The 18,158-nt window shown below is 54.9% G+C and overlaps 1 protein-coding gene across 4 annotated transcripts in view; it reads left to right on the top strand.

Moving 5' to 3' along the window:
* Positions 1-18,158, top strand: part of LOC105497337 (SH3 and multiple ankyrin repeat domains 1) — a 58,885-nt gene that overhangs the window by 36,316 nt on the left and 4,411 nt on the right. For all 4 annotated transcript variants that reach the window (XM_071087558.1, XM_071087559.1, XM_071087557.1 and 1 more), the window contains 2 exons: positions 10,041-10,137; positions 12,575-15,671. In XM_071087558.1, coding sequence (XP_070943659.1) covers positions 10,041-10,137; positions 12,575-15,671 — 3,194 coding nt within the window. The remainder of the gene's footprint in view (positions 1-10,040; positions 10,138-12,574; positions 15,672-18,158) is intronic.

Genomic DNA, 18,158 nt, shown 5'->3' with positions numbered 1-18,158 from the left:
AATAGGCCAGGCTGGGCTGGGCGCATGGCTCACACCTACAATACCAGCACTTTGGGAGGCCAAGGCAGGCAGATCACAAGGTCAAGAGATCGAGACCATCCTGGCAAACATGGTGAAACCCCGTCTGTACTAAAAATACAAAAAAAAAAAAAATTAGTTGGGCGTGGTGGCGGGCGCCTGTAGTCCCAGCTACTCAGGAGGCTGAGGCAGGAGAATGGCGCAAACCTGGGAGGCAGAGCTTGCAGTGAGCCAAGATCGTGCCACTGCACTCCAGCCTGGGTGACAGAGCGAGACTCCGTCTCAAAAAAAAAAAAAAAAAAAGAAAAAGAAAATAGGCCAGGTACAGTGGCTCTCACCTGTAATCCCAACACTTTGGGAGGCCAAGGCAGGAAGATCACTTGAGGCCAGGAGTTCAAGACTAGCCTGGGCAACATAGTGAGACCCTGTCTCTACAAAATATTTAAAAATTAGCCAGTCATGGTATGTGCTGAGGTGGGAGGATCACTTGAGTGAGGGAGGTCAAGGCTGCAGTGAGCCATGATTGCGCCACTGCGCTCCAGCCTGGGCAACAGACTGAGACCCTGTCTCAACAAATACATACCTTAATTAATTGAAATAAAGTAAACTAGAAAGTCCACCATGACTCACCAGTGATCTCGGTGTATGCCTCCAGAGACCCTGCAACATCAGAGACCCCACAATAGCACATCAGACTGAGTGTAAATCTCTGATAAACTAATTAGAGAAACTCCTGTTTTCATTAATTCGACAAATGCACAGAGTTCCTGTGAAATGCCAGGCAGTCACAGTGCTAGGTCTGCCCTGCATGAACCCAGGTACAGGACAGTCAAGAGCCTAACCCTCAGGGAGCTCACTCTCTGAGCTCCAAAGACCCCCACCCCCAGAGGAGCCCAGACACCAGCCAGTAATAAAACCAGCTGCCCACCTGCCCCCGCCTCCTAGAAATGAAACTCAGAGGCACTCACCTGAGTTCTGCGAGACCTCCTTTCCCTCTGTGTCCAGAGGACCCATAGTCATTTGTCCTGTACATCCCCCTTGCCTTTTCTTCTCCCACCTCTTGGATCTGTCCCTGGGCCTTCCCCAGGCCCCCATCTCATGCTGGAGGCTCTTTCTGCCACCTTCTCTGCTCCTTCCCACCTGCCATTTTTATCTTTCCCACTCTCTGAGTCAATGCAGATGCCCCTTCATGAGGTTTCTGCATCTTGGTGGCCTTTCTTGATGTCTGGTCTTGTTCTTGGTGTCCCCATTTCCCATTTCAGCTCCTCTCCCCTCTTCACTCTGCATCTTCCCTCCGGTTTAGATGCAGTGGTGGGGGGCAGGGGTGCAGTATCATCCCGAGGCTTCTTGGGTCAGATCTGCACAAAAGTGAGCAAGAGCAAAGCATTGCATAAGATGCCATTATCAGCCAGGCATGGTGGCTCACGCCTGTAATCCCCGCACTTTGGGAGGCCAAGGCAGGTGGATCACCTGAGGTCAGGAATTTGAGACCAGCCTGGCCAACATGGTGAAACCTCATCGCTACTAAACGTACAGAAATTAGCTGGGTGTGGTGGCACACGCCTGTAATTCCAGCTACTCGGGAGGATGAGACAGAGGAATCGCTTGAACCTGGGAGGCAGAGGTTGCAGTGAGCCGAGATTGTGCCACTGCTCTCCAGCCTGGGTGACAGGGTGAGATTCCCTCTCGAAAAAAAAAAAAAAAAGATGCCACTGTCTAAGGACTTGGAAACTGGGAGATTTCAACCCTCTCCAAAGATGCACTTTTGTATACAACCTAGAGGAGGTGGGAAGAGTGGGGGCGCAGAGCCCGGTAGATCCACCCTAGGTCAGGGCACCTCTTGGGCTGTCTCCTCCTAGGGCTCTGCTGTCCCTCTGCCCCTTGGTATGGCTTTGACTTTCTCGGCTACTGTCTTTGTCATCCGCCACTGATGACTGAGGGCTCCCTCGTGCCCTCTCGTCTCTCAGTCTGAGACGTCATTGTTCCCTCTCAGGTGCACTCCTCGCTTCTGGGGTTCCCTCCTGGGGCTGCGCAGGCCCTCTCCGAGTCCGAGCTGCCCTCCCTCCTGCCTCTCCGGGCTCTTCCTGCTTCCCATCGCCCTCTCATTTCCCCTCTCATCTCTCAGTCCGTGTCTCTCCCCCTTCTAGGCCCCATCTCTCTCTGCCCCTGCTCCCCTCTCTCACTCTCCCCATCTTCCCATCCCTCCCTGTTTGCCCACCTCCCTCTCTCCTGCATCTCTGTCTTCATCTCTTTGTCTCTGTCTCTCTATCTCTGTCTCTGTGTCTCTTTGTCTCCCTAGCTCTCTCTCTGTCTCTCTGTCTCCTCATCTCTGCCTTTGTCTCTCTGTCTCTCTAGCTCTGTCTCCCCATCTCTGCCATTGTCTATCTGTCTCTCCATCTCTGCCTTTGTCTCTGTCTCTGTCTCTCCATCTCTGTCTCTCTCTATCCCCATCTCTGCCTTTGTCTCTCTGTCTATCTCTCTGTCTCTGTCTCTCTTTTTCTGTCTCTCTACCTCTGTCTCTGTGTTTCCTTGTCTCCCTCTCTCTGTCTCTGTCTCTCTCTGTCCCCCCATCTCTGTCTCTTCAGTTGTCTCTCCCCTATCCCGTCTCAGGGCTGCCTCCCTAGCAGGAGTTCCCCAGCCACTGGTCAGCCGGAGGACATGCGCTGCCCTTGAGGCACCAGGCCACGAGGTGACGGAGACCTGGGCCTTTGGGCGACTCACTGAGGGGGAATCTGCCCGGCGGCCGGTGACGTCATGCAAGGCTGCGCACTCTGATTGGCTGCCCCTTCTGCGCGGGAGCGAATGCTCCCGTTGGTTGGTGGAGTTCAAGTGCTCCCTCGGGGATCAGTGCGATGCCCCATCAGACTGTTATGGTTCTTCCGTCAGTCTGACATCTCTCCTGTCACCCTGACCCTTCTTATGTCAAGCTAACCCATTTTTGTCCCTTCTTCTTCCACATGGCATGGAAGTGTCTTTTGTCAGCTTGCAAATCTGACGCCTCCTCTGTCACTCTGCACCCTCCTCTGTCGGGGACACGGCTCCCCCCTCACTCTAACCAGTTCCTTGCCACTCTAAGCTCTCTTCCGTCACCCTGACCCCTTGCCTGTAACCCTGACCCCTCCCCATCACACTGACACCCCCATCACCCTGACACCTTACCTGTAATGCTTGTAATCCTGACCCCTCCCCATCACTCTGATCCCTCCCGATTATCCTGACCCCTCCCCATCATCCTGATCCCTCCCCATCACCCTGACTCCTCCCCATTATCCTAACCCCTCCCCATCACCCTGACCCCTCCCCATCATCCTGACCCCTCCCTATCACCCTGACCTTTCCCCATCACCCTGACTCCTCCCCATTATCCTAACCCCTCCCCATCACTCTGACCCCTCCCCATCATCCTGACCCCTCCCCATCACCCTGACCTTTCCCCATCACCCTGACTCCTCCGTTGTCCCTTTGACTCCTCCACTGTCTCTCGTTTACCTCTTCTCTCACCCTGACCCCCACCCTATCACCCTCACCCCCACCCTATCACCCTCACCCTTCTCCATCACTCAGACTCCTCCTTTGTCACCTGACCCCTTCTCTGTCACATTGACCCCTCCACTGTCCCCCAACCCTTCCCTGTCATCCTGACCTCTCCCCCATCACCCTGGTCCCTCTGTCACTCTGACCCTTCCCCTGTCACATCGACCCCTCCACTGTCACTCTGATCCCTGCCTCATCACCTTCACCCTCACCTGTCACCTGATCCTCGCCTGTCCCTCTGGCCCCCATCACCTGCACCCATACCCTGTGCAGGTGTTTCCCTCGCCTTCTTCCCCTCCTCCCAGCTGTCCTCTCCTGCCTGGACTCTGTTCTTGGTGTCCTCTCCAGCTCTGCCCCTCAGCAGTCCCCGTGTGCTTCCTGACTGGTCACATCCCCTTCTCCTGGCTCTTCCCACCCCTCCCATTTTATCTTAGGGTTTTTGAGCCACTCTGATATCTTTTCTCCGATGCGTCTTTAATCTCCTCCTTCCTCGCTGGCTGCTCTAGGATAAGGCTCTTTTCTCTCTGATCCACAGCCTCTTTCGTTATCACCCAAATGGGTATAATCCACCCTAACTCACAGGTGTGAGGATCCAATGAGGACACATACGAAAAACAGCAGGCAAAATGGCTCACACAAGAGTGTCTCCCTCCACTTGCCACTTCTCTACTGCCTTTATCTTCTGGAAGGTTCTGCTGTCTGATACCACACAGCTGCAGGACAGGACAGAAAGCCAAGCAGAGTATTGGGCTGTGGCTGAAGGAGATGGGGGAGGGGGTCAGAAAAATATTCAGCAAAGCAGAGAAGGATTGAGCAGGCTGAGAAGCGCTTAGAGAGCAGCATGGCAGGAAATCCGTCAAAGCAGGGATGCCTTCAGGCGACAGCTCCTGACACCTGCTTGGAACTGGCTCTGTGCTGTTTGATGGGAATGTTCAGAGGAACAGGCTGGGATTTTGTCCTGGAGTTGCTCCCCACATCTTGTCAGGGCTTCTTATATTGTTTCCAATGAGTTCTTCCTTCTGCAAATATTTATTGAGCACCTACTATATCCTGGACCCGCTGCTGGGCTCTCAAGGTCTCTCTCTTTTTTCAGTCAAACAAAGTAACTTCCTTTACAGAATTTACATTTGAAAGAGGAGACTAGGAGAATTAGATTCTGCTGTACCTGAGGGGGAAAAAGCAAATAATAGTGACTTGACCAAGAAAAATGCTTTTATCTCTCTCTTGTTAAATAAGTGTGGGGGCCAGGCATGGTGGCTCATACCTGTAATCCCAGCACTTTGGGAGGCCAAGGTGAGTGGGCAACATGGTGAACCCCTGTCTCTAGTAAAAATACAAAAATTAGCTGGGTGTGGTGGTGGGCACTTATAGTCCCAGCTACTCAAGAGGCTGAGGCAGGAGAATCACTTGAACCCAGGAGGTTGCAGTGAGCCAAGATCATGCCATTGCACTTCAGCCTGGGTGACAGAGTGAGACTCCCATCTCAAAAAAAAAAAAAGTATGAGATAGGGAGTCTCAGGCAGGTTAGCAGCCTCCATGGTCTTAAAGACCCAGAATCCTTCTCAATTTCTGCTCCACCATCCTCGCCATGTTTCCAACTGCAGACTGGCCTCATAATCCAAAATGGCTGCTGGAGCTCCAGCTATTGCACCAGCATTCCAGGTAGCAGGAACAAGGAAGGGTAGAAAGGCAGAAGGGCAAAAGAGGGCACCTTGCAGCCTCTTGAGTTACCTCCAAGACATCCCAGATGTAACACACAACATTCCCACTTGTGCATCCGGGTTGGCCTTCCTTTGTCATATGGCCACACCTAGCTGCAAAGGAGTCTGGGAAGTGTAGTCTCTCAAAAGGTGCCAAATAAGATTGGCATTTTCTTACCAAGCAAATAGAGTAGAAAGAGTATTGGGGTGGGCTGCATGCCCAGGGAGACAGACAGTAAACAAGCAAGCAAGTGATTATGATGACTCCAAACTGGCATAAGTTAAGGGAGTTATGAACAGAGTAACAGGAGGAAGCCTCTCCAGAGAGACCTTGGAGCCAAAATCTGAAAGAAACCTGAAACTTGCAGGTCCTAACCAATCCCACCCTTCTATCACCTGTCTGACCTCAACTCCTGCCCTTTAGCTCCTGGCCTCCTTCCTAGTCCTCCTGAGCCTGCCTGGCCCACCCTCACCTCAGGGTCTTTGCACCTGCTGTTCCACCTGCCTGGAACACTCTTCCTCTACACATCATTATGCCCCCTCCTTCCCCTCCTCCAGGAGTTTGCTCAAATAATACCTTCTCAGTGAGGCCTTCCTTGACCACCTTATTTTATTTACTTTGAGACAGGGTCTTGTTCCGTTACCCAGGCAGGAGTGCAGTGGCACGATCACAGCTCACTGCAGCCTCAAACTCATGGGCTCAAGGAATCCTCCCATCTCAGCCTCCCAAGTAGCTGGGATAACAGGCACATGCCACCACTAATTTAAAAACAAATTGGGGAGTAGAGACAGGGTCTTGCTATGTTGCCCAGGCTAGTCTCGAACTCCTGGGCTCAAGCAATCTTCCTGCCTCTTGGAGTGCTGAGATCACAGACAGGAGCCACTGTGCCTGGCCAGCCCTTTTATTTTATTTTATTTTATTTTATTATTTTAGACAGAGTCTTGCTCTATCACCCAGGCTGGAGTGCAGTGGCACGATCTTGGCTAACTACAACCTCTGCCTTCAGGGTCAAGCGATTCTCCTGCCTCAGCCTCCCTGGGACTACAGGCATGCGCCACCACGCCTAGCTAATTTTTTTGTATTTTTAGTAGAGATGGGTTTCACCATGTTGGTCAGGCTGGTCTCAAACTCCTGACCTCAAATGATCCACCCACCTTGAACTCCCAAAATGTTGGGATTAAAGGCGTGAGCCACCGCGCCTGGCACCAGCCTGTATTTTAAATTACATTCTCCCTCTCTCCTCCCCCTTACCTCCATCTGACCCGTGTTATATTTTATGAATTTATGTTGTTTATGGCCTGCTTGGCCTTCCTGTGGGCCAGGACATTTGTCTAATTTGTTGTATCTTCAGTATCTGTCACAGTCCCTGGCATAAAGGAAGTCCTCAATAAATATTTCTGGAATGAATGAATCAATGAGACAAACATAGAAACAGGCAGTCCCAATCCAGGGAGGGATTACAGTGAGAGGCATGTGTTACAGACCCCAGGAAAGTCTGGACTAGAACCAATACAACTCTCTGTGATGATGAAATGTTCCACATCTATGCTGTCCAATTTGGTAGCCACCAGCCACAGGTAACTGTTGAATATTTCAAATGTGGCCAGCACAGCAGAGAAATTGAATTTTATAAATTAATTTTAATTAATTGAAATTTACACTTGCCTTTTTGGTTTGTTTCTTTAGAGACACAGTCTCACTCTGTCATCCAGGCTGGAGTGCAGTGGTACAATCATAGCCCAGTGAAGCCTTGAACTCTGGCACTCAGGTGATCCTCCCACCTCAGCCTCCCAAATAACTAAGATGACAGGCGTGTGTCACTATACCTGGCTAATTTTTTTTTTTTTTTGAGACTGAGTGTCACTCTATCACCCAGGCTGGAGTGCAGTGGTGTGATCTCGGCTCACTGCAACCTCCACCTCCTGGGTTCAAGTGATTCTCCTGCCTCAGCCTCCTGTATAGCTGGGATTACAGGTACACGCAGCCATTCCCAGCTAATTTTTGAATTTTTAGTAGAGATGGAATTTCACCATGTTGGCCAGGCTGGTCTCGAATTCCTGACCTCAGGTGATCTGCCCACCCTGGCCTCCCAAAGCGCTGGGATTACAGACGTGAGCCACCGTACCCAGCAATTTTTGTAATTTTTATTTTTGTAAAGACAGAGTCTCCCTATGCTACCCAAGCTGGTCTCAAACTCCTGGAGTCAAGCGATGCTCCCTAATGTTGAGATTTCAGGCATGAGCCACCATATTGGCCGGAAATGCACAGTTGAATGGCTAGTGGCTGCTCTAAGGGGCACTGCAGGCCTAAAGGAAGGGGGTAGCTGGGCCAGGGTGCAGGGCTAAGATGATAGAGCTTTTCCAAGCAGAGCACAGAGCCCAGTGAAAGGATGTTCCAAGCAGAGTCTCGGAGGTGAGAATTGAGGGAACTGGGCATGGTTATGGCTGGAGGAAAGAGGCAGGAGGGGGTACGGTGGGAAGTGCAGGAAGTGAGGGTTCATCCCAAAGGTGGGGACTTCATTCCGAGAGGGTTTCCTTTCTCTGCACTTCTGGTCTCAAAGATGGAGAAGGGAGACACATGGGAGACCTGGCAGAAGCTGGGGACTCCGGGCCCCTAAGTGCCTGACCTTGGCTGATTCTCCCCGTTACTCATCTGATGCTTGTAGAACAGCAGGCCCTATGTGGCGACTGAGGACTCAATGGGAAACGAGACTGATAAAGTCACTACCCTACCCTCGGCAGGTTTCATAATGATTTCTGTGAACCTTAGGCACTTTTGCTCTTCTGCATTAAAAAAAAAACAAAAAACAAAAAAAAAACATTGGCCAGCAAGGTATCTCATGCCTGTAAATCTGAGCATTTTGGGGAAGCCAAAGTGGGAGGACCGCTTGAGCTCAGGAATTTGAGATGAGCCTGGGCAACATAGCAAGACCTCGCCTCTGCAAAAAAAATTTAAAAATTAACTAGATGTGATGGTGCCTGCCTATAGTCCCAGCTACTCAGAAGGTTGAGGTTGGGAGCGCTTGGGCCCGGGAGGTCAAGGCTGCAGTGACCCGTGTTAATGCCACTGCATTCCAGCCCTGTCTAAAAAGAAAAAAAAAAAAAAAAGTTTAAATGTTATTATTTTGTTGCTGCAAAGACCAATATTATCCAGGGTAGAATTTTTTCTTTTTTTTTTCTTTCACTTCTACTTTGAAAAGAAATTAAAACATTTCCTCTAAAAGCATCATGGGCCCTAGACACTGTAGGTGCGATGCCTGGGATACATCGGCCCTGCCTTCAGGGAGTTTCTAGGCTAGTGGAGGAAACAGACAGCAAGTAAACAAGACGGTTTCTAGGGAAGAGAGATGCTGTGAAGAAAATGGGACAGAGGGAAGTGCAGTCTGGGCAGGGGGCCGGGGAAGGTCTGGCCAGGAGAACTTAGCACTGAAAAGGAACTGTGACAATAAGAGGGAAAGCTGTTGCCGAGGGAACCAGGGCTTGCAGGTGTTCTCAAATGAGGGTAGACCTGGGGCTGACATAGGAGAAGGAAGAGGTGGGAGTGGAGGCGGACCAAGGGAACAAGTGGGAAATGTGGGCAGAGGCTGGGTCCTGCAAGGTAGACGTCTTTGTGTGGGCTTCCCTAGAATGGGAGCCTGAGGTAGGGATTCCTGTACTAAGGGTTTGCTAAGGGGGAACCTTCAGGGAGTGCAGGAGACTGGCTGGGGCTGTGGAAGGAGGTCAGCAGACGTGGTTCTCGCTGGAGTGGGAACCCGTGGGGTCAGGCTGGGCCCCCCCGCTTTAGTGCTGCCTCGGACCTCCATATCAATCATGGGCTGTGGGCTGCTCCAGGAAGCAGGGACACATAATGGACTGGGCGAGTCCGGGACTCTGAAGGAGGGTGATTCTTAAGGGCTGCAGGCAGGTGACACTCCCAGCAGTGGGAGAGGGATGGGATGCCGCATCCAGGGGGAGGGCAGCTGCAGGGGTGCCAGCAATGCCTGCCATGGAGGGTCTTGTAGACCAGAGCTGGGAGTTTGGTTCCCTCCGATCTCCTCCTAACTGACATGGGATTTCAAGCAGGGGCAATAGCATGCTTTTTGAAAATGCCTCTTACTCGTGTGTGGAAAACAGACCGGAACAGGGTGGGGGATCGACGATGGCGGCAGGAAGACGAGGGAAGAGGCTGCTCCATCCTGGAGAACACTGGTGGGGACCTGGACATGGGCAGTGGCTGGAGGAAGGAAGCAGAGCAAGAGTCGATGGAAAATCTGCTTTCTTCTCCTTTCTTTCTCCCTCCTGCCCCGACTCAAGGCTTTTCATTCCCCCAGAATTCCTTTTTGCCTTCTTCTTCTTTTTTTTTTTTTTTTTTGAGACAGAGTCTTGCTCTTGTCACCCAGGCTGGAGTGCACTGGTGCGACCTTGGCTCACTGTAGCCTCCACCTCCCGGGTTCAAGCGATTCTCAAACCTCAGACTCCCGAGTAGCTGGGATTACAGGCGCCTGCCACCATGCCTGGCTAATTTTTGTATTTTTAGTAGAGATGAGGTTTTGCCATGTTGGCCAGGCTGGGGCTTGCACTCCTGACCTCAGGTGATGGTCCTGCCTCAGCCTCCCAAAGTGCTGGGATTACAGGGGTGAGCCACGTCGCCCAGCCTCCTTCCACCATCTTCACACTGCTCTCCCTTCCTGCAGGGGCTTAGGGAAGGAATAGGGGGCAGCCGTGTGGTGAAGCCACAAGCCTCTCTGCGCTCACTGATCTCTCTCTGCTATCTTTTCTCTCTCTCCCCCTCTGACTGCCACCCCAAAGTCGAGCTTCGATCCCCACCACCGTGCCCAGCCAAGTTACGAGCGTCCTTCTTTCCTGCCTCCAGGACCTGGGCTGATGCTCCGGCAAAAATCTATCGGTATGCCACCCAAAAGAAGAGATGTGGGGGCTGGGGGAGGCCAGGAATGTGACAGTTTAGGAAAAGCAAGCGGACTTGGAAATGTTTTCTGCTTCCAGAGAGACCATAGTTTCATCAAATTGGGTTGAGAGTTCAGGCTTTGGAGATGGGTGAACTTGGCCATGATCCTGGCTCCCCTCCTTCCCAGCTGTGTGAACTGGGGCAGGTGGCTTCACTTCTCTGGGCCTCTGGCTCTACATCTAGAGAATGGGGATGCAGTGAGCTAAAGCCCCTGCTACAGCTTTCTGGTTCTTTCTCTTATACCAGATTCCATCCATTCATTCATTTTACAAGTGTTTACTGAGCGCTCGCCACATGCCAGGAATTGTTCTAGAATAGGGATATGTCAGCAAATAAAACAGACTAAAGGTTCCTGCCCTCATGGGGCTTGCCTTATAGCAGGGGAAGACAGATAATGGATTATAAGGATGATAAGCAAGAAAATTATCTAATATGTTAGCAGTTGTATGTGCTATGGAAAAAAAAAAGAGTGGGCCGGGCGTGGTGGCTCACACCTGTAATCCCAGCACTTTGGGAGGCCAAGGCGGGCGGATCACAAGGTCAAGAGATCGAGACCATCCTGGCTAACACAGTGAAATCCTGTCTCTACTAAAAATACAAAAAAGTAGCCGGGTGTGGTGGCAGGTACCTGTAGTCCCAGCTTCTTGGGAGGCTGAGGCAGGAGAATGGTGTGAACCCGGAAGGTGGAGCTTGCAGTGAGCCGAGATCGTGCCAACGCACTCCAGCCTGGGCAATAGAGCGAGACTCCATCTCAAAAAAAAAAAATAAGTGAAAAAAAATAGTAGAGTAAGGTAAGAGATCGCGCCATTCCACTCCAGACTGGGCGACAGAGCGAGATTCCGTCTCAAAAACCAAACCAAACCAAACAAAACAACACCTAGAGATGAATTGGGGAATCATGAGGCTCTCTGGGGCTAAGGCAGTCCAGGCAGAGCGAACCACTTCTGCAAAGGTCCTGAGGTCGGGCTGAGTCTGGTGCGTTTGTAGAACAGGGAGGAGGCCCGTGTAGCAGGGGCCGAGTGAGCACTGGACATGAGGGCAGAGGGAGACAGGGTCCCAATCCTGCAGGGTCTGGGGAGTCATGGTGAGGACTTGAACCTTTGCCCTGAGTGAGGTGGGTCCATGGCCAAGGCTCTGAGCAGAGGAAGGACATGAGCTGACTTCAGTTTTAACAGAAATCCTCTGGCTGCTGTGAAGGGACTAGATTGAAGGGGATGAGCTGGGAAGCCCAGGGACCAAAGAGGAGAGGTGACAGCTATTGCTATCCAGATAGGAAATGATAATGGCTGGCCCAGGGTGGTGACTCTGGAGGGGTGAGAAGGGACTGGATTCCGGATATGTTTTGAAACAACAGGATTTGCTGGTGGATTGGATGTGGGTGACGTGAGGAAGAAAGCTACTAAGGGTGGCTGCAGGGTTTTCAGTCTTAGCGCCTGAAAGGACAGAAATGCTGTTTGCTGCGGTGGTAGGGGGAGATGGTGGGCTGGGCGGAGTCTGTTGGGGAGGAGATGGGGAGATTGGGTTGGAGAGTTTCGAGTCGGAGATGCCTGTGAGACAACCAGCTGGGTGTGGGTATCTGAATATAGGAGCCTGGAGCTTGGGGCTGAGGATGGGGCCCCAAGCATAAACGTGGGCGTCCACAGCAGAGAGGCAATGAATGAAGCTGGTCACTGGTTGAGAGGGAGTAGTCAGAGGCGAGAAGAGGGTCAAAGACGGAGCCTTGGCAGTGAAGTAAGCAAAGACTTAACTCCTGCACGCCTCCTGGAGTTGTTTTTCCCTGACTGGATCCAGCTTTTCCCCAACTCCTGGCGTTCAAAGTCCACCAGTGTGAGTCTTGCACTCCCACTGAGTGTGGGGTCCACCTGGCTCTCATCGTTTACCTGATTGTTTTTTCTATAGATCCGCTCCCTTTTAAACTTTAGCCTCATCATAAGTGGTTCTCTCTGTAGAATCACAGCTTTGACGTGCTGGTTGCACTTCTTTCCTGCATATAAGTGAAAAGAAACACGCATCTATGCATAAACACGAGGGACTATCTCTTCCCAGCTCCAGCCGCTTTTGCTGGCCCCAAACCATTCACTGAGCCTTTGAACGGAATTAGAAAACGGCGCCCCCTCCTGGCATGGGGAGGAAGTTCCGCCGAATTTCAGTTTCCTCACCTTGCGGTTTGCAGTTGTGCGGTGCACAACCTGTACCTCTGTATGAAGCAGATTTGGGTTTGCCCCAAATAGGGAAGAGCTGGGCGAGTCCACGTGAAGTTCCTGGCATATATGGGGTGCCATTCTTGTTATTAGTATTGTTGCGGTTCCGTGGGATAGTGGAGCAGGGAGTCCCTCTCCACCAGGGTCCCCCTCCCTGATCCTCTGTATCTCCCCAGGGGCGGCAGAAGATGACAGACCTTACCTAGCACCCCCAGCCATGAAATTCAGCCGCAGCCTGTCTGTGCCTGGTTCGGAGGACATTCCCCCGCCACCCACCACGTCCCCGCCGGAACCCCCCTATAGCACACCTCCAGCCCCCTCCTCCTCAGGGCGCCTTACCCCCTCCCCTCGGGTAGGGCCCTTCAACCCCGGCTCTGGTGGCCCCCTCCCCGCCTCCTCCCCTGCATCCTTTGACGGGCCCTCCCTTCCCGATACCCGCGTGGGGAGCCGCGAGAAGAGCCTGTACCACAGCGGGCCCCTGCCCCCTGCCCACCACCACCCGCCCCACCACCACCACCACCACGCCCCGCCCCCCCAGCCCCACCACCACCACGCCCACCCTCCTCATCCTCCCGAGATGGAGACAGGCGGCTCTCCCGACGACCCTCCACCCCGCCTGGCTCTGGGGCCCCAGCCCAGCCTGCGAGGCTGGAGGGGCGGCGGGCCCAGCCCGACCCCGGGGGCTCCGTCCCCGTCGCATCACGCCGGCGCGGGCGGGGCCGGCGGCTCCTCCCAGGGCCCGGCTCTGCGCTATTTCCAGCTGCCCCCGCGGGCGGCCAGCGCAGCCATGTACGTGCCCGCCCGCTCGGGCCGCGGCCGCAAGGGCCCGCTGGTCAAACAGACCAAAGTGGAAGGCGAGCCCCAGAAGGGCGGCGGCCTCCCGCCCGCGCCGTCGCCCACGTCCCCGGCCTCCCCGCAGCCGCCGCCCGCCGTGGCCGCGCCCTCAGAGAAGAACTCCATCCCCATCCCCACCATCATCATCAAGGCCCCGTCCACCAGTAGCAGCGGCCGCAGCAGCCAGGGCAGCAGCACCGAGGCGGAGCCCCCCACCCAGCCCGAGCCTGCGGGAGGCGGCGGCGGCGGCGGCGGCTCCTCTCCCAGCCCCGCCCCGGCCATGTCGCCCGTGCCGCCGTCCCCCTCGCCCGTGCCCACCCCCGCCTCGCCCAGCGGCCCGGCCACGCTGGACTTCACCAGCCAGTTCGGGGCCGCCCTGGTGGGGGCGGCCCGGAGGGAGGGGGGCTGGCAGAATGAGGCGCGCCGGCGCTCCACGCTGTTCCTCTCCACCGACGCGGGGGACGAGGACGGCGGAGACGGCGGGCTGGGCACAGGGGCGGCCCCGGGCCCGCGGCTGCGCCACTCCAAATCCATCGACGAGGGCATGTTCTCCGCCGAGCCCTACCTCCGACTGGAGTCTGCGGGCAGCGGCGCGGGCTACGGCGGCTACGGGGCCGGGAGCCGAGCCTACGGGGGTGGCGGGGGCAGCAGCGCCTTCACCAGCTTCCTGCCCCCGCGACCCCTGGTGCACCCGCTGACCGGCAAGGCCCTGGATCCCGCCTCCCCGCTGGGGCTGGCCTTGGCCGCCCGCGAGCGAGCGCTGAAGGAGTCCTCGGAGGGCGGCGGGCCCCCCCAGCCCCCTCCTAGGCCCCCATCGCCCCGCTACGAGGCCCCGCCGCCCCCTCCGCACCACCACTCGCCCCACGCCCACCACGAGCCAGTGCTGCGTCTCTGGGGGGCCTCCCCGCCGGATCCCGCGCGCCGGGAGCTGGGGTACAGGGCCGGGCTGGGCAGCCAGGAGAAGTCCCTTCCAGCCAGCCCGCCCGCCGCCCGGCGTTCCCTGCTACACCGCCTGCCGCCCACCGCTCCCGGGGTGGGGCCCCTCCTGCTGCAGCTGGGGACGGAGCCCCCGGCCCCGCATCCTGGAGTGAGCAAGCCCTGGAGGTCCGCAGCCCCCGAAGAGCCCGAGCGGCTGCCGCTGCACGTGCGGTTCCTTGAAAACTGCCAGCCCCGGGCCCCCGCGACGAGCGGAAGGGGCCCCCCCTCGGAGGACGGACCCGGGGTCCCGCCGCCCAGCCCACGCCGGTCCGTGCCTCCCTCCCCGACCTCCCCGAGGGCCAGCGAAGAGAACGGGCTGCCCCTGCTGGTTCTGCCGCCGCCCGCCCCCTCGGTGGATGTGGAAGATGGCGAATTCCTTTTCGTGGAACCGCTGCCTCCGCCCCTGGAATTCTCCAACAGTTTCGAAAAGCCGGAGTCGCCCCTCACGCCTGGGCCTCCCCACCCGTTGCCCGACCCACCTGCCCCGGCCACCCCGTTACCCCCTGTGCCACCCCCGGCTGTGGCCGCAGCCCCTCCCACCCTGGACTCCACCGCATCCAGCCTGACATCCTATGACAGCGAGGTGGCCACCCTGACCCAGGGGGCCTCCGCCGCCCCTGGGGACCCCCCTCCACCAGGCCCGCCCGCCCCAGCAGCACCGGCTCCCCCTGCCCCACAGCCCGGCCCAGACCCTCCGCCTGGCACGGATTCTGGCATTGAGGAGGTGGACAGTCGGAGCAGCAGTGACCACCCGCTGGAGACCATCAGCAGTGCCTCCACGCTGAGCAGCCTATCTGCCGAAGGTGGTGGCAGCGCAGGGGGTGGGGGCGGGGGTGGGGCCGGTGTGGCCAGTGGGCCGGAGCTTCTGGACACCTATGTGGCCTACCTGGACGGCCAGGCCTTTGGGGGCAGCGGCACTCCCGGCCCGCCATACCCTCCTCAGCTCATGACTCCCTCTAAGCTCCGGGGCCGGGCACTAGGAGCCAGCGGAGGCCTGCGGCCTGGCCCCAGTGGGGGACTCCGAGACCCTGTCACCCCCACCAGCCCCACCGTCTCGGTGACAGGGGCTGGAACCGATGGGCTGCTGGCCCTGCGTGCTTGTTCAGGACCCCCCACGGCAGGCGTGGCTGGGGGTCCGGTGGCTGTAGAGCCAGAAGTCCCACCGGTGCCCTTGCCGACGGCCTCCTCTCTGCCTCGGAAGCTGCTGCCCTGGGAAGAGGGCCCGGGCCCGCCGCCACCACCTCTGCCTGGTCCCCTGGCCCAGCCTCAGGCCTCAGCCTTGGCCACAGTAAAAGCCAGCATCATCAGTGAACTCAGCTCCAAGCTTCAGCAGTTTGGGGGCTCCTCGGCAGCTGGTGGCGCTCTGCCCTGGGCCCGAGGAGGCAGCGCGGGAAGCGGAGACAGCCACCACGGGGGAGCCAGCTATGTCCCGGAGAGGACCTCCTCCCTGCAGCGGCAGAGGTAAGCGGGGGGCTGGTGGCCAACAAGGGAGGCCAGAGGGGTTGATGGCATAGCTGTGTCCCTTTAGGGTCTCAGGGTGGCAGAAAGGAAACAGAAACCAGGTTGGCAGGAGTCTGCTCTCGCAGAAGCATGCTTCCACAGATACTTTTTTTCTTTTTTTTCTCTTTTTTTTTTTTTTTTTTCCTTGAGATGGAGTTTCACTCTTGTTGCCCAGGCTGGAGTGCAATGGCACGATCTCGGCTCACCACAACCTCTGCCTCCTGGGTTCACGAGATTCTCCTGCCTCAGCCTCTTGTGCCACCACACCCAGCTAATTTTGTATTTTTACTAGAGATGGGGTTTCTCCATGTTGGTCAGGCTGGTCTCGAACTCCCGACCTCAGGTGATCCATCCACCTTGGCCTCCCAAAGTGCTGGGATTACAGGCATGAGCCAACATGCCTGGCTCTTTTTCTTTTCTTTTCTTTTCTTTTTTTTTTTAGAAACAGGGTCTCACTCTGTCACCTGGCTGGAGTGCAGTGGTATCATCATGGCTCACTTGCAGCCTCAAACTCCTGGGCTTAAGCAGTCCTCTGGGACTATAGGTGCATGCCACTATGCCTGGTCAATTTTTCTTCTTTTTTTTTTTTTTTGAGACGGAGTCTCGCTCTATTGCCCAGGCTGGAGTGCAGTGGTGCAATCTCAGCTCACTGCAACCTCCACCTCCCAGGTTCAGACAATTCTCGAGCCTCAGCCTCCTGAGTAGCTGGGATTACAGGTGCCCGCCACCACGCCTGGCAAATTTTTGTATTTTTAGTAGAGACGAGGGGTTTTGCCATGTCGGCCAGGCTGGTCTTGAACTCCTGACCTAAGGTGATTCATCCCACCTCGGTCTCCCAAAGTGCTGGGATTACAGGCATGAGCCACCATGCCTGGCCCTGGCCAGTTTTTCTTAAGCTTTTTGTAGAGACCAGCTATGTTGCCCAGGCTAGTTTCAAACTCCTGGGCTCAAGTGATCCTCCTGCTTTGACCTCCCAAAGTGTGATTACAGGTGTAAGCCACCTAGTCCAGCCTTTACATTTTCATTTATTTCAGTAGCTTCTGTTGTCTCCTCCCATCACCATCACAACCTACATCCCATGATGAACAAAAAGTTATTAACAGGCTGGGCATGGTGGCTTATGCCTGTAATCCCAGCACTTTGGGAGGCTGAGGTGAGCGGATCATGAGGTCAGAAGAGAGAGACCATCCTGGCTAACACGGTGAAATCCCATCTCTACTTAAAAAAATACAAAAAATTAGTCGGATGTAGTGGTGGGTACCTGTAGTCCTAGCTCCTCAGGAGGCTGAGGCAGGAAAATAACTTGAACCTGGGAGGCAGAGGTAGCAGTGAGCCGAGATCGCGCCACTGTGTTCCAGCCTGGATGACAGAGTGAGACTCCGTCTCAAAAAAGAAAAAGTTATTAACAAAGGAGACTGGAGTGAGACCTGCTTATATTTGTTTCCTTGGTGAGCTGTGACTTCTTTCTGACAGTCCCTGAAATCTGTAAGTCCCTTGAAGCCAGTGTGGTTCAAGACAGGATGCAGTTATAGGTGTGGTTCTAGAGCCCACCTTCTCGGCTTCCAGTCCCAGCCCTGCACTTTCCACCTGGGTGATCTTAGGCAAATGAATCCACCTCTCTGTAGAACGGGGATGGCCTAGTGCCAGCCCAAAGAGTTTTTAAGAGGATTTAATATGGGTTATTGTTGTAACATGAGATGGGGGAAGAGGGGGGCCTCGAACAAGAGCCCAGCAACTTCTACATGGGGAAATACAGGATGATGCAGATGTTTCCCAGAGCAGCCACTTAGCTGCATCGCCACAGAATTCGAGCCCATTCAAGACCTTCTAGTCCTAGAGAAAGTAGAGTTACATTTCTGGTTCAGATACACAGAGGGTTGGGAGCAGTTTTTAAATATCCTTGTCCATCTACAGAGTTCACTCGAATTCTGTTTGAAGATCTGCTATCCAAATGTGTCTGACCTTCAAATGTGGGTTCAGGGAGGGTATATTTGGGGCAAAAGAAAAGAAAAAGGAGGCTGGTCACAGTGGCCTGCATCTGTAGTCCCAGCTACTCAGGAGGCTGAGGTGGGTGGATCACTTGAGCCTGGAAGGTTGAGGCTGCAGTGAGCTGATATCACACCAAGGCACTGCAGCCTGGGGAACGAAGTGAGACCCTGTCTCAAAAAAAAAAAAAAAAAAAAAAAAAAAAAGGAGAGAAAGAAAGAAAAGAAAAAGGAAGTGTATATTATCAGAGCAATTTGAATCAATGCTCCTGTTGTAAAAATAAACAAACAAACAAATGTGGGTTTATTAGGCCTTTAAGATCTGAATGAAATTCATTGAATATTCTTAAGTATTCTGGGTAGAGGATTTTGTGTGTGTGTGTGTGTGTGTGTGTGTGTGTGTGCTTGTTTTCCCACTGCTTGTAGCAGCAATAGAAAGGATGCTTAATTCAGTCAACAAACA

The sequence above is a fragment of the Macaca nemestrina genome, chromosome 20 (genome assembly GCF_043159975.1).
Source record: "Macaca nemestrina isolate mMacNem1 chromosome 20, mMacNem.hap1, whole genome shotgun sequence".
Taxonomy (NCBI): Eukaryota; Metazoa; Chordata; class Mammalia; order Primates; family Cercopithecidae; genus Macaca; species Macaca nemestrina.
The sequence above is the reverse complement of the archived record's forward strand: the minus strand, read 5'-3'. Positions and strand labels throughout refer to the sequence as shown.